The 15,490-nt window shown below is 45.8% G+C and overlaps 1 protein-coding gene across 8 annotated transcripts in view; it reads left to right on the top strand.

Moving 5' to 3' along the window:
- STARD13 (StAR related lipid transfer domain containing 13) overlaps positions 1 to 10,191 on the top strand; it is a 513,277-nt gene extending 503,086 nt beyond the window's left edge. For 6 of the 8 annotated variants that reach the window (XM_046028279.1, XM_046028283.1, XM_046028278.1 and 3 more), the window contains 6 exons: positions 426 to 636; positions 1,229 to 1,343; positions 2,151 to 2,372; positions 3,354 to 3,571; positions 6,438 to 6,614; positions 7,520 to 10,191. In XM_046028279.1, coding sequence (XP_045884235.1) covers positions 426 to 636; positions 1,229 to 1,343; positions 2,151 to 2,372; positions 3,354 to 3,571; positions 6,438 to 6,614; positions 7,520 to 7,637 — 1,061 coding nt within the window. In that variant the 3' untranslated portion in view covers positions 7,638 to 10,191. The remainder of the gene's footprint in view (positions 1 to 425; positions 637 to 1,228; positions 1,344 to 2,150; positions 2,373 to 3,353; positions 3,572 to 6,437; positions 6,615 to 7,519) is intronic. The other 2 variants (XM_046028285.1, XM_046028280.1) reach the window with 1 other exon arrangement.
- The last annotated feature ends 5,299 nt before the right edge of the window (positions 10,192 to 15,490 follow it).

Genomic DNA, 15,490 nt, shown 5'->3' with positions numbered 1-15,490 from the left:
CTGGGCATCCTGAAAGGTGCTTCCCAAGTGTCTGGTAGGAGGGTGGACATGAGGGAAACCGGGCTGACAGGGCCCCAGCCTATTGCTAAGTTCAGCCAGAGCAGAAAACCAGTTTGAAAACAACTGAGCAGTTGGACTGCTCAGAGACCGCGAAAGGCCAGGACGGGGGAGTTCCCTGCCAAATCATATCTCATGGTCAAGGAGGGGGGTTCGGAGTTGATGGCTGGGGTGTCAGTCCCAGCTCTGCCTCTCACCAGCTGAGTGTCCTGAGCAATGACTGACTTCTTTGTGCCATTAGTGGCCGTCGCCGTGGTTGTGGACGATGGTCACATATCTGAATGCGTCTTCACACGGGGAAGAGGCGTTTACTCACTGTCTCCCTGCTGGCTGGTTCTGCGGCTGACCCGGCACCCACTTTTCCACAGATGTCCCCAAGGAGCAGCGGCTGCAGGCGGCACAGGCTGCCATCCTGCTGCTGGCCGACGAGAGCAGGGAGGTCTTGCAGACGCTGCTGTGTTTTCTCAATGACGTGGTCAACTTGGTGGAAGAGAACCAGATGACACCCATGAACCTTGCTGTGTGTCTGGCCCCCTCCCTCTTCCATCTGAACTTACTGAAGAAGGAAAGCTCCCCCAGGTGGGTTTTTCTCATCAACACCTAAACCAGGTATTTCCCATAGATGATTAAAAAAAAAAAAAAATTCTTGTGTTGTATTTCAGCTTGGAGAATTGTCAGCATTTAGTATAATCAGAAAGTATTTCGAGGTGACCGAATTCACCTGCTAGATACAAATCCAAATCTTCCCGAAGGATGCCCGTTGCGATCCAAAAGGCCCAAGGAAATGTGTTGCAGTCTGAGTGTAGTGTGTGTGGGGGAAGGAGGAAAAAGTACGAGAAGTCCTATTTACAATCTTTAATGAGACTTAAGGCTCTGGCCCAACGGCCTACAGCGACATGGTTTCAAACTCGGGGGAGAAACTAGATGAATTTCTCTCCCAGCAGTTATTCCTGCCCTTGTATTTTTCCCAAAATTTTTCATTATGAACCGTCAGACTCTTAGCCTGACTCAGAGTATCTAGGCCGTGTGGTCACTGTTTTTATTTGGAAATGAGAAAGACTGGGATCTGGATCAGCACCCAGGTGGGAAGCGAAAACAAAAGGGATGGGCTTGGTGTTGTGAAAAGCTCTCAAGTTTGGGATCTGCTTACAAGTCTGTCTTTCAATTACAGAGTCATACAGAAGAAATATGCCACCGGGAAGCCAGATCAAAAGGACCTCAGTGAGAACCTGGCGGCAGCGCAGGGCCTGGCCCACATGATCACAGAATGCGACAGACTGTTTGAGGTGAGCGGAAGGTTCCAGCACCCTTCCTCCGAGCTCTTGGAGCCAGATAAGACGGGGGGAGGAGTGGTGGCTGCGTGTGCGGTTCTGAGGTGTTTGCTCCTGATTTTACAATCACGGTAGTACGTTCGCTCTGCAGCTCTGGTCTTGCCTCCAGGAAATGTGACTGACTCTGCTGGTTAGACACCTGGGGTTACCGCGATGATGGTTTTCAAGAAAACGGTCACATTCCCTTCCGTCCAACTCCACTGCGTGTGTTAACTTGGACTTGATTCGGTCCAACATCTGCGTGTGCGTGACATTGAGCAATCCCTGTTCACTAAGAATCCATGACAGCTCATGAGTTTAGCCGCAGAATGTTCAAGAAGTAACTCAGCTAGGCTTCTGGGACACTTTTTGTGGTAAAATTGGCATTTGTAAATGGGGAAAGTGTGCTAAAAAGGTAAAGCTATTTCTAAGTTGTATTTGACGTTTCCCTTAAGTCTATGTGCTCTTAAGTTTCCTGAGCCCACATTTTGCCAAACTGAATAAAAATGCATTGAAGGTAAAAATAAAAGAAAGAAAGACTGAAGGGGAGGTGGTTCCGTGTTGTGCATAACAACTGGAGTCTCAGAAACGTTTTGTTTCTCCTGACTTTAGGAAACTCCCCCGCCCAGCCTTGCCGCGGATCTTGGGAAAACATCCTTTGCCCCACTGGCACTAGGCCCATTGCCCATGCTGTGGTTTTTGACAGAATTACTTTGCTTTCTCTGTGAGTCTCAGCCTTTCTTTAGCTCAGTGTGTTGCTCTTTGGTGCATCTGTTGGTTCAGGTCCCGCACGAGTTGGTAGCCCAGTCCCACAACTCATACATGGAGGCTGAGATCCACGCTCCAACTCTGGAAGACCTGGGGACCCAGATGGAAGAGAGTGGGGCAACTTTCCATACGTACTTGGAACATCTTGTGCAAGGCCTCCAGAAAGAAGCCAAGGAGAAGTTCAAAGGCTGGGTCACGTGCTCCAGCACAGATAATACAGATCTTGCTTTCAAAAAGGTAATCTCAGGGACTGGAAAAAATTACCCCCAGAGACCCCTGTGTAACAAGCAGGGATTTGTTTTCCTTTAAAAATGGCCACTCCAGGGTGCCTGGGTGGCTCAGTGGGTTAAAGCCTCTGCCTTTGGCTCAGGTCATGATCCGAGGGTCCGGGGATGGAGCCCAGCATCGGGCTCTCTGCTCCGCGGGGAGCCTGCTTCCTCCTCTCTCTGCCTGCCTCTCTGCCTATTTGTGATCTCTGTCTCTCAAATAAATAAATAGAATGTTAAAAAAAAAAAAAAAAATGACCACTCCAGGGGCACCTGGGTGGCTCAGTCAGTTAAGTGTCTGACTCTTAATGTTGGCTCAGGTCATGATCTCAGGGTCGTGAGATCAAGCCCCGAGTCAGACTCTGTGCTGGGTGTGGAGCCTGCTTAAGATTCTCTCTCTCCCTCTGCCACTCACCTCCCCACCAACCTCTAAAAATATATTAATTAATTAACTAATTAATTTAAAATGGCCACTCTGTCCATGGGGCTTGGCGCATACAAGAACAAGTCAAAGACCCACTCTGGAGACTGGCAAGCAGTCCCTTTGCACATAATCTGCATGTAGATTCTGAAGCTGGCTGCTGGCTGCCAGTCTGATCCTTGTCCCTTAGCTGTGTGACATTGGCCAAGTCACATGCCTCTCTGTGCCTGGTTTCTCATTTGCATAGTGGACATCCTGCTACCACAGTCAGAGGAGGGCTATTTACAAATCAAACGGATTAGAATCTTTCCCAGCACCTAGTACACCCTGTATGAGTTGGTGGTTACTATTTGTCTTTTCATTATTATTTTTCTTCTAAGCCTAAAGATGAACATCTTAAAATTTTAAACCTGAGGTGTGCAGAATCACTCTTTCAGGTTACATCACCAGCAATGTTTTCTGAGTGTCCAGGGAAGAATGGTAGGTTTGGGTTGGGACTAGTGGTCCTCTTCAGATGGTGTCTTTCCTAAGGTGGGAGACGGGCACCCGCTGAAGCTGTGGAAGGCTGCTGTGGAGGTGGAAGCGCCCCCCTCCGTGGTTTTGAACCGTGTGCTGAGAGAGCGCCACCTGTGGGATGAGGATTTTGTGCAGTGGAAGGTTGTGGAAACCCTGGACAAGCAAACAGAAATCTACCAGTACGTGTTGAACAGCATGGCCCCCCACCCCTCCAGAGACTTCGTAGTTCTCAGGTAAGCCTACCTCTAGGGTTTAAGGTATTTTTCTTTTTTCCAAAAACAGGTGAAGAGCTGCATATTTAAGCATTTCACAGCGTTCTACCCCCGAAGTTCAGCCTCTGCTGGGAGCCCTAAGCCAGCGCACATTTCCCTCCGTGAAACCTGATTTCGCTGTATTTATGCCCGACTTCCTGCTTCCTTCACCCAAGTTACAGCTCTGCCCGGCTCTCTCACGGCTCCTTTCACTAGAGCATGTGGCTTATTAGGCTGTAAATATTGCTCGTTTCCTCAGAACAGAGTCCCAAGAATAGCTGCTACTTGTCCAGTTGCACTTTCTGCCAAATTATGCAAATCGATTCTGACTTGTCTCCTGATTTTGCCTTCTTCCCTGGGGAAAGCAAGCTTGGGTTTGTGTAACTCTCACGACGGAAGTTTAACTTCAAAACCCATCTGTATAACTTCACCCCCGTAGGGAAAGCTTGGCACAGCTCTGAAGATCCAACAATTCAGAGAAGGTCCAGTCAGATTTCAGGGCCTGACAAGGCCTGTGAGTGTCCTGTCTACTGTTGAAGCATCGCTTCTGATCAGTTTACGGGATGAGTTCTGGCCCCCTGCCCCCCTGGGTTTGGAAGGGGAAGCCCAAGCCATGTTGGGAGGTGTGCACGGTGCAGCTGTACTCACGAGCTGGTGAGTCAGCATTGAGGCCAAAAGATCATGGATTGACTAGACTCAGAAAACAAATACAATATAATGGAATCAAGGTATTCTTTTTTATTGATAACTGATGGCAAACACTTTCTCTTCCCATAGATTAGTAGTGTCAAAGGAATCACAAGTGAAATTCCCAAATGTATATTTCAAATAGTTTGTTGATGAAAATCGTTTGATGGCAAACTCCAGGTTACTTTTCACACGGGCCTTTGGAGTTGGTTCCTGGGACCCTGAATTTGAAAGGTCATTTTTCCCTAAATATATGTGTTTGTCTTGGCAACCTGGGGATCCTGGCGGAGAATGTGGGCAGTCTTAAGGGTGGCTTATTACCACAGTTATGCGGACATTCGTCATCTCGTGGAATTTAAACTTCACGTCTTCACTCTTGAAAAGAGCAAATCAAATAGTTCTGGGATGGCAGCCATGGGGAGGGAGCCATGCCATAGCATGCCTCTTCCCGCCCCTTAGAGGGCTGAGGGCCAGAGTCCATGCGTGGAACCTCCCTCCTTCGATCCACCTGGCTGTCCCACCGGCCTATTTCTTATCACAGGGCATGATTCCAGCCCCACAGAGATGCTGTGGGGATATTGGAGTGAATACAAGAGGCCGCTGTCCTGCTCTCTCTAAGGGTTTACATTTTATCAGGGAGGGAGGGTCAATAAATCGTAAGTAAGGGGATAATGTTACTCATCCTGTGGGAAGGGATAAGTAAGAAAGGGGATGGTAAGGGGTTAAATTTTACATATAGTGGTTAAGGCAGACTCTCACAGCATCGATAGCTGACCCACAACTTGAAGGAGAAAGTGGGGTGGGAGGGATCATGAGGCTCTGATGCAGAAGAACTCAACACTCGAGAAAATTAATTACGCACCAGACACGGCTCCTACACCAGCGGCGCCTGTGGTTATGGTACCCGAGATAGAAAGTGGCAGAGCTGAAATGCTTCCTGTCTTCCGCATGGCGCCCCATCTAGACTAGGAATCCCTTCAGGATTGCCACTTGTACGTGCGTTATGCCCTTCTCTAAATCCTCAGGAGCTTCTGGTGATAGTTACCGAAGCTTTTTCCATCACATACCCACCTATCTGTACAACTGCCCGTCTTGGTTGCTGATCATGTCATCTCGCCTGTGGAGAATGGTCACACCCGATGAGAAGCTGCTGAGCGTTTGTGTAGGGCTTGCTTCTTGCCAGGCTTTTATGGGGTACATCCAGTAGTTTTCTTTCTGGTGTGATAGGACAGGACGGACGAAGTTATAGATGACGTAGCCAAGCCCAGGATAGGGTTTGTGAGGTAAATAACTGGGATTATGATCATGAGACCTATGTCCTGTGATAGAAATGGTCATTACGCAGATGCTCTCATGGTCCCTGACTTCCATCTCTGATTGAATAGCCCCTGTAACAGGGAGCTTACTACTCCTCATAGCCCCTGTTTCGTATCTGGAGTGTGCACTTTGTGAGTCAGGTCTTCTGTCTCCTGAGCTGACACTTGCCGTCACGTCTCTCCCTGCTGGGGTCATATCGACTGTGCTTTTCCCATCCCGCTTGGGAGCCCCTCAGGTATTTGAAAACAATTAGCAGTCCACACATGTGTACTTTACTTCAGGCTAAGCGCCACCGGCTCATTTTTTTCTTTAAAACTGAGTTGAGCCTCGCCTCCTCCAGGAAGCCTTCTGTGTGTCTCCCTTCCCTTCCACAGGATTGCCAGGCACCGTGTGCATAGCCACATCACTGCACTTTCCTTGGTGTTTTGGAGGACTCTTTGTATGTCTGTTTTTCTCCCTTGGCTGTGTATCTTTGTGTCCTTTGTGGCTTCTCGTGTGCCCAGTAGATGTTTGCTGAATGAATAGAATGGGCAAGTCCTAATTCTAAAACTGTGAGACCAACCCTTCAGAAATGGCCAGGAACCTCTGCAGCCTCAGTTTGGGGTTCCAAAGGCAGATTGGAAAGCTGTAGGACCATCGCTGGCCTCTGGGTCAGCAGGCTGAGAGCCTTGCTTTGAACTGCACTGTAAAAATTTTACACACCCTTATGGAAGCCGTTAGTTTAATCTAAGTAAGTAGGATAGGGATTTGAGCAGGAAACTGAAGGTGTAAAACTCAATGCTGTGCCCAGGTTTTTCTTTCTCTCTTAGCCCTAGTTTTGATGGGCCGGTTGTTTTTGCTGTAGGACCTGGAAGACTGATTTGCCCAAAGGCATGTGTACCCTGGTGTCCCTTTCTGTGGAGCATGAGGAAGCCCAGCTCATGGGTGGCGTGCGGGCCGTGGTGATGGATTCTCAGTACTTGATAGAACCGTGTGGCTCCGGCAAATCGAGACTGACCCACATCTGCAGGATAGACCTGAAGTAAGTGCACTCCCCAAGATGGCGGGCACACCCCGGGAGCCTCCGTTTGAGTGGCGGAGTCGCCAGTGCCCTGTTTGTCGTCCTGATTTCCTATTTCACTACACTTGGGTTTTTTTGGTGCCACCAGCATGCTTTCGTTGAAGATTACTGATGCCTTCCCCCCGTTTTCCTTTTCTTCATCTTTCGTAAAACTCTGACATTCCCCTGTAGCCCTCTGCTCTTCTTCCTTTTTCTTTTTTATTTTTTTAAAGATTTTATTTATTTGGCAGAGAGAGAGAGCACAAGCAAGAGGAGAGGCAGGCAGAGGGAGAGGGAGAAGCAGGCTCCCCACTGAGCAAGGAGCCCAAGATGGGACCTGAGCTGAAGGCAGATGCTTAGCCGACTGAGCCACGCAGGCGCCCCTGCTCTTCTTTCTTTTCAGAGCTGTTCCCACTTACCTATGTGCTTCTCACACAGAGCAAACACATACGCGGTGGCTGCTCGGTCACCGCCAGTCTCCTTCTCTTGTGCTGCTGTCTTGCCTGCTCTCCCTTTGTGGTCCCCTCCTGTCGCCCTGCTTGGAGAAGAAGCTAACTGAAATCCAACCCCGTCAGGGCAGTCATGAGACGGAACAAGTTCTCGGTCTGGGTACACAGACACTGAGATTCCCCAGTGATTTCCAGAATTCAGTCTGAGCCTTCTCTGAGGAGATGGTAGCACTGAAAAGACAGACTGAATACTTGTCCAGAAAGGCCTTTTCCAGCACCGGATGACAGAATGAGGCTCTCGGGTCCTTGAGGGGTCAACCTCAAATTGTAGGCAAGCGTGCTCGTGAGCAGGGCACAGGACAGCCCTGTCGACCGTGATAAAGTGCCGAGACTTGGAAGACGCCTTTCCCACTTCCTTTCTGATTTTTGTCCCCACAGAGGTCACTCCCCAGAGTGGTACAATAAAGGCTTCGGACATCTGTGTGCAGCGGAAGTTGCCAGGATTAGAAACTCTTTTCAGCCCCTCATTGCTGAGGGTCCAGAAACTAAAATCTGAGTTTTCCCCAGTGTGACATCAACCTCAGGGAAGAGGAAGTGAATGGAAACACTTGTGGGAGAGAGTGTGCTCGTGAGAAAGCAAGAGAGAGAGAGACTGAGTGACTTGGCTAATGCTTAAAAATAGAAACACTGAGAAGTCGGAATGTTGAAGATGCAAGAATTTCTGAGAACTTTCCTAGCCTTCCTGGAGATGGCTACATCCCTACTAATATAATATTTTTAAAAATCAGAACATTTATCTATGTTACTTAAAATTAAATGGATTATTCCTTGTGCATTGCCTAATTTGCTATTTAAAGGCTTCTAAGAAGCATATTCTTAACTGTAAATAAATGTATGTATAGCGTATGTACATATGTGTGTATATCTTTATCTTTACTGTATATATGTACAATACCAATTTTATATATAATTGCGTCTTTTGAAAAGGAACGTGTCTGACTCAGTGAGTCCCTTCCTCACTCACGTGGTTCTTTCCAAGTTGCTCTGGGCCCATCCCCCCACTGTCCTGTAAGCCGAGCAGAGTCTGCTGCTAACACCGAGGTGTGAAAATGTGTAGTCTGTCAGTCTGCCCCGATGTTAACCAAAGATTAGCTAACCAAAGGAAAACAACATTCAAAGGTTCTTACGTGTTGTCAGTTTGTTTGCGTTAATCAAAAACAAAGCGTGTAGTGTTGAATAAACCCGGGAAAAGAATACTTACTCCTCTTAAAAGCACAGAGGTGGGGAAGAAGTTGGGACCAAAGGTACGTCTGGGTGACCAGTTGTCCGTGGACCCAGCCAGCTGCAATTTCAGGAAAATGTCAAATGCCCACGGGCCACTGGAGTCAGTGCAAGCGACTGAAAGAAACTTTATTTCCCTGCTGGTTAGAGCCAAATAGCGTAGCCTTTGCATATTCACAGTCAAAGGGGGCCTCTGTGTTTGACCAAGTTTTCATAGATACATTTCATCCTGTTCCTAAATGTCATTCTATATGACCAGTGGCCTGTTTGGTCACAGTTAATTGGCATTTTCTTATCAATGTATTGCACTGAATTGAACTCTGGACACCAGGCAAGGGGAGGTGATGCTCATTCGAGAGTCCTGGACCGTCGCAGTTTCAGGGAATTCTTATTTTGCTACATACGATGCGCTTACGACGTAATTGATTCACATCTTGCAATTTGAAAGACAGGGTTTTTAAACTAACGGGAAGACCAAAACTATGCTCTGCAATTAGTCTTCAAAAATATAAACAGGTTTCTTAATTTCATATTTCTTCATTAGCCAGTCAAGCTTACCTAGGTGTTTGACCTTATTTATTATTGTATAGTCTAAGCTGATGGACTCTCCTTAACCAATTGCTGATGGATTTAAGTTGTGGGTTTGTTTTTTTTTTTTTATTGTAATTCAACAACTGTAGAGAGGAAGATAAGTTATTACATTTGGTTTCAGGGAGAGATTTTGGTAATCCGTGAGAGGTTGGTATCATAATTTAGCAACTGGTGTGGGAGGGAAAAAAATAAATGAGTGTTTTCCCCTTTTCTGTATTGTATGCATTTATGTTATTATGTAATTTTTTTTTCCTATCAGCAATGTGCAATTCTTTTATTGAGAGAAATAAAAATGCTATATATGAGTTCTGTATGGTATAAGGAAAAGCATGCTATTTGAATTGTGACCCAGGAATTTTTCATTTCCTTGCCTACACAAGAAAGTGCCAGCCAACCCATAATTTTCAATTTGGACAGTGCTCTGTAAGCAAAACAAATTCACTTCTGCCATGGCTCTTAAATTTAACCATGTAGGCTGGGTTACTTTCTTATGCAAAGACAAGATTAATGAGGTTTAGCCTAGGTTAACCCTGGTCCCGAGATAGAATCCTAGGTGTTTGGAAAATATGATAGCATACAAGGATGAATCGAGCTCTGTCTCTGAGTTTAGCATACACAAGAATCACCTGGGGATCTGGTTCAAATGTAGACTCTGATTCGGGCAGTCTGGTGTAAGAGTCTCCATTTCTAACAAGTCCCGGGGATGCTCGTGTTGCTGGCCCAAAGACCACACACTCTGGGAAGCAAGACGATACCAAAAGCAACTATGATTGTGTTTCTGACTCCTCCTCTCTTCAAATTATCCAACTGACTTTTCTCTTTTTACGCACGTACTAATCACTGCTGCATAACACAGTGCGTCTAAAAAAAAGGAATCAGGAAAAAGGAGGGAAAAGATGCATCAAGCTTATTTGTCAAATACCACAGTGTTTTATTCATTGTTATCTTGCCAATGGAAATAAAGTATGATATTGCATTTAAATATTATATTTATACCTCATGTATATTTTTACCTCAATTGTTGGTATCAATCATCAATTGTAAGTAAATAATTGCCAAGGCAAATAAATTTATATACATTAAATATTTCCTATTTTCTATAAAATATATGTTGATTTTCATGCTTCATCCTGTAAGTGGAAAACCTGTATTCAGTATCTCTCCCAAATACGAGGATGTTGTTACCAACCTCCACTAACAGTCTGAATGCCTTGATGTGTTGTCTAAGGCATTAAAGTGATGGGAAGGACTTCTTTTTTTACATTGAAGTTATAAAAACGCATTAATGGTATTTTTACCGAAGATTCAGTAAACTCTAGCTACATTTCATTATCACTGAGTAGACAAGAAATTGAAATGTGATGTGACTTCTGGCTGGACCGCTAGACCACAAAGGGTAGCCACATCTGACTCCAAGCCGCTTGCCTTCATTCTATGTGTTCTCTGCCTTACTTCTAAAAGATAACAAAAGTAGCGCAAATTAAGTAAGCAGGAGCTCCCTAGCATTCTCAGCAGCCACAGCAGCCCAAGAGACCATATGCCCCCACAAGAATGTTCCAAACTCTACTTTCTACAAGTCTCCCTCAAGCCCTCCCCCTTTACTTGAAAGTTTTGCCTTTCAGAGGCAAAGGAGGAATTTCAATTGCCCCCCTTTGTTCCTCCATGTGAAAAAAGAGAACATGGTGGTCATTCCAGCAGCCACTGGCTACAGAAGTCCTGAGACCCTAGATCATATGAATTCAAACTTGATTGCAAATAGACTTGAAATTCTTAGGTATGGCATTGTACCACTTGTGTCTTTTGCTATTTGGCTGCAGAAACACTGGTTATATGTCTTCTTCTAAGGAAGCTTACGTAGAGGGATAAAATAATGTAGAGGGATAAAATAGCAAAGGACAGTGCCACACACCAACACAAAAGCAAAATCAGTGGGGGCTGACTGCACAAGGAATTAAGAAATAAACACTTGAAGGTACAACACTGTAATAGCATAAAGCCATGAAGTTTTAGCAACTGACAACATGTGATGTTGGACATGCCTTAGGCAGACAACATCCTTTGTACATTGAATGTTGACTTCCATTCCAGCAATCCCACCCAACAGGCTATCCAGATGCTTCCCAACCCACATCTTCCTTGTGCACAGATGAGGCTCAAAATCCCAAGTAATGCTTTCTTTTGAAGCAAAACTTCCTGCACTGTTTGTTCATGCAGAGCACATTCACCAAACACCACATGGGGGTGGGACACTGGACAGACAGAGGTGTGGATACAAAAAAGATGGTGTGGAGCAGAAATAGTAAGAAGCAACAGTGCCTTCTTGCCACCAGTTCACAAGTACTGAGCCACTGCTCCCAGCAAAAATATAAGGTTAGGTTCCTATGAGCCTCTGCTCACATTTTTGTCAACCAATCAATATATGACCTTGTTCTGTGTCCATTTCTGTTTAAACATGCCTTACTTAATATAAGTTTCTTACAACTAATTATTTATCCACAGTATCTCTTTATAGTAGAACAGTCAAGAAAGGCCTGGGGCACCTGAGTGGCTCAGAGGGTTAAGCCTCTGCCTTTGGCTCAGGTCATGATCTCGGGGTCCTGGGATCTGAGCCCCGCATCAAGCTCTCTGCTCAGCAGGGAGCCTGCTTCCTCCCTCTCTCTCTGCCTGCCTCACTGCCTACTTGTCAAATAAATAAAATCTTTAAAAAAAAAGAAAGAAAGAAAGAAAGGCTTAAAATTTTCTGAACCCTGAGTAATGTGACTATAAATCTTTTTGACTTTCAGCCTCACCACAATGCCTTTTTTTATTACCCTTTTCCATGGGCCATCATCTGATGAATCCACAAATTTAGCTGTTTTCCATCTTTTTCACAGCTTCATCATGCATCATCTGCATTACTTTCCAGAGTAGCCTCACGTACAGATCAATGCATTTCCCCTTCGTTTTTCTAGATGTACCACACTGTTGATTCATTAAAATTGAACTCACAGCCAACAGCACTAAAACTCATGGCTAAACAAAGCTTATCTAACATGCGTATTTCATCCGTAAGAGTATTCCAAAGAACACTAGACAGCACTCGACACTATACCTGAGGGCCATTTGAAACAGCAAAATCACTGATAAAAAGCACAAAATGGAAAACAAAAATGTGATATTAAATACATCACAAATAGGATACTTCTTTACGGTCTGAGGTCTGAAACAGGAAGGCAGAGGTCATATTTGCTTGATCTCAGCTGGGAATGTGCATGAACATCAGGGACTCCCGTTTTGTGCCATTCTGCCCATATCCAAGAATGACCTGGAAAGAATAGTAAGTATTGACCTGGGGATTACAAATAAGTTTTAGAAAGTCGGCAAGTTTGCAAATACAGAATCTGCAAGTAATGAGGAGGAATACGTATATACAATACCCAGTAGTAAGTTACTGGGGCATCTATGAAGCCCAGAGCGGGTGGTGAGCCCCAGGGACTTGGGGAGAATGACTGAGAGACCAGCAGAGGGGAAACCTACAATGTGAAGGTAAGAGATGGGCTTGAGCATCAGGTGGTGATTGGGTGTGGCTACAGCAGTGTGTCAGAGGGTACAGAAGATGGGAGTGAGTGGGTCAGGAGACGAAGCTGGATGGCCACAAGCCAGGCATCTTTAAGTTGCAGCAGGGGTTTGGGACATTATCTACTGAGCCAAAAAGTAGAGAAGTGAATTCACCTTTATTTTGATGGCAAAGACTCAGAATGGGCTAAAAGAGAATTGGCGTATCCCTGTATGCAGAAGCAAGGGTATGACAACACCCGCATCTTTGCCTTTTCCTCTCCCCTATGGTTTCTACAGAGATAGAAATAAATAAAGTGATGGATACCACCAGCGTTCCTGAGCTGATACTACTCCGTCATAACTTGCTTTCCCTTTCATTCTGGGACATGTGGCTTCCCCTATTTCCTATCACATGTGTGGTTATCTATGTAAATTTAGTATTCATCTGACAACCTCAGAGAAGACACTTTCAAACCAGAATGCCCAGACACAGGGAGCTCCAGATCCACCTAGGTGCTGCATGATCTGAAGATATCGAGAACTGGCATAAGGAGCTTATTGTGCGTGGTGAGTCCTTTAACTGATACAGGGAGAAAGAAGAGGAGGAGCTGGTTTCAGATGGGAGCAGAGCCAGAAGGGAACCATGCTGGAAAGGGCAGACAGCTGGGCTCTGATCACATAGTGCTTGTAATGGCTGGGAACCATCCAGGTGGAGGTCCCCAGCAGCCAGCTAGACACACAAGGTCTGAAACTCAAGCTAAAGTTGTGTTCCTTAGGTCTCTTCTGTTTTGTCATTCCTGCCTTCATGACCCAGTGATACGGATCACTGTTTCACATCTCTGACTTTGCATTGAACTTCTCTCCATCTTGTTGGTCATGTGGTAACCTATTGATTCCTCAAAGCCCTATTCGGGCATGGACTTTCCTCACCATCCCTCTCAAATCCACCTGCTTCTTTCCATATGTCTCTTATTGCATGAGTCACATTGCAGTTCATTATTTAGCAATAAATCTAACTCTCCGACTAGATGATAAACTCTTGAGGGCAAAGACCATGTCTTGCCTCCCTTTGAAACTCCAGATCTTAGACGTTCTGCTACATCATGTCACAAATATTGTTAGAAGGAAGTGGTCATATAAAACCTCGACATCAGGGTGACAGAAGCCATAGACTTGGAAATCATAACCCAGGGAGAGTGTAAAGTTTTCCAAACCTGATGAAATAACTTACGTTTTGTGCTTTGACTACTTCACCTCTCTAAGAGGACAAAGAATAGAGAATTCACTGGTTCCCCAAGAAGTTAAATGTGGCTGTTTTGAAATTAGCAAATGCTAACCACCTGCTTACCGCAAATAAAAGTTTGATTAGTTCATTCATTCAATAAACAGGTACAGAGCACTCATTATTTGTCAGATACTGTTCTAGGCTTTAAGTAAATGAAATAGTGAGTAAAATCTGTGAACAAAAAAGACAAAATCCCTGTCCTTGTGGTGTTTACCGTCCTGTGGGAAAAATAGCCAAGAAACAAGATAATTAATTGGCCAGGTAAGCTCTACAGAGAAAAATAAAAACAGAGGTAGAAGATAGATTAGGTAGTCGGGAAAAACCCTACTGAGGGAGTGCTGGGTGGCCAACTGCTCCAGCTGATACCCTGGCCATTTTTCTCTCCAGTGCCACTAGGGTTTCTTAAGTCGTGATGGGAATGATCAATTAATTAATCAATTTGCAGAGAACTATTTCCTGTGATGAAAAAGAAGTACAGCAACACCAGAGAAACGAATCCCCTGAGAATGATACTTACTCATCCATAATGACTTCATCTTCCAAGCCGGTCAGAAAGCGGGGCGAGCAGGGACGCCCGGACCTCAGCAATTCGCATGTCCCTGATGGTAACGTTCTCTTCTTATACCTGAATGATCAAGTGCCCTGCTGTTCTGGCTTCCGGATATTAGCATGTCTCAAAGGTCCCCTGGTACTTCAGGGAGTTCCAGAGACCGGGTCTCCAGTGTGTTCTTCCGTTTCGACGGCCTCATCACACCTCACACACTAGCCATCCCTGCTGACAATGACCTCATCAGCTCATTGTTGGGCTCCACATATTCCCTTTCTGCTCTTGTCACATTGACCTATGCGGATCCTCATAGGTGGGGGGAGACCCAGTTTCTCCCCTTGATACCTTTGTAGGGAGCTGCCCCCAGTTCCTCCATAAATCCTCACAGCACACCTGGATGACACCATGATGTCACCTGCAGCAAGGTTCAACCAATATATTAGGGAGAAGTTCAAAACATGGGATAATTAAAGCTGCGCCTGAAAGTGGTTCATCTTCTAGCCTACTGACCCAAGCCTGACCTTAGAGACCACAACTCTCCAGCCTGCTGGGCTTCACCCTTGCCGGCTGAGCCTCTGCTCTGGCACAGGTGAACATATTCACCAGCAAGGAAGGGCTTGCCTGAGCCCAAGCCCACCTCTCTCTAAGACCCTTGCCCCCGAGTCTTCGTAACGTGGTGAGCTAGGACTGAGTGGCGAAAGCACTGAGTACCAGTTCGCCTCACGGAAGATCCAGTTCCATCTATTCCTCATAGGGCAGGACTCAACTCTCTGGGCTCCAGACAATAATCACACATTAGAACTTCACTGATTCACTGTCCTAAATCTGGGTTATCTGAGAAGAAACACCACCATGTGGACTGCGATGGGCATGGCGGAAGAGCCAGCCAGCCCTGTAACGGGGCTTCACCGCCTTGCCCTCCCCGTGCCCGCCCTCACTTCCAGAGCCACCTTGCTGCAGCTGGCCTTCAGCACCCCCTTTGCATCTGTCATCCCCCCTGCTGCAAAGCTGATTGATGACATTTTAATATGAATGAGTTTCCAGACAGAGCTACTCCACCATAGATTTGCATAATTAAACCTTTTACATCTTTATTGGGAATCAGCGGGCACAGAGATTTCAGACAGCAGCAGGTTGGTATGAGCTATTTTTGAAGTCTGGAACAGCC

The sequence above is a fragment of the Meles meles genome, chromosome 14 (genome assembly GCF_922984935.1).
Source record: "Meles meles chromosome 14, mMelMel3.1 paternal haplotype, whole genome shotgun sequence".
NCBI lineage: Eukaryota > Metazoa > Chordata > Mammalia > Carnivora > Mustelidae > Meles > Meles meles.
This window is presented reverse-complemented; position numbering and strand designations above follow the sequence as displayed.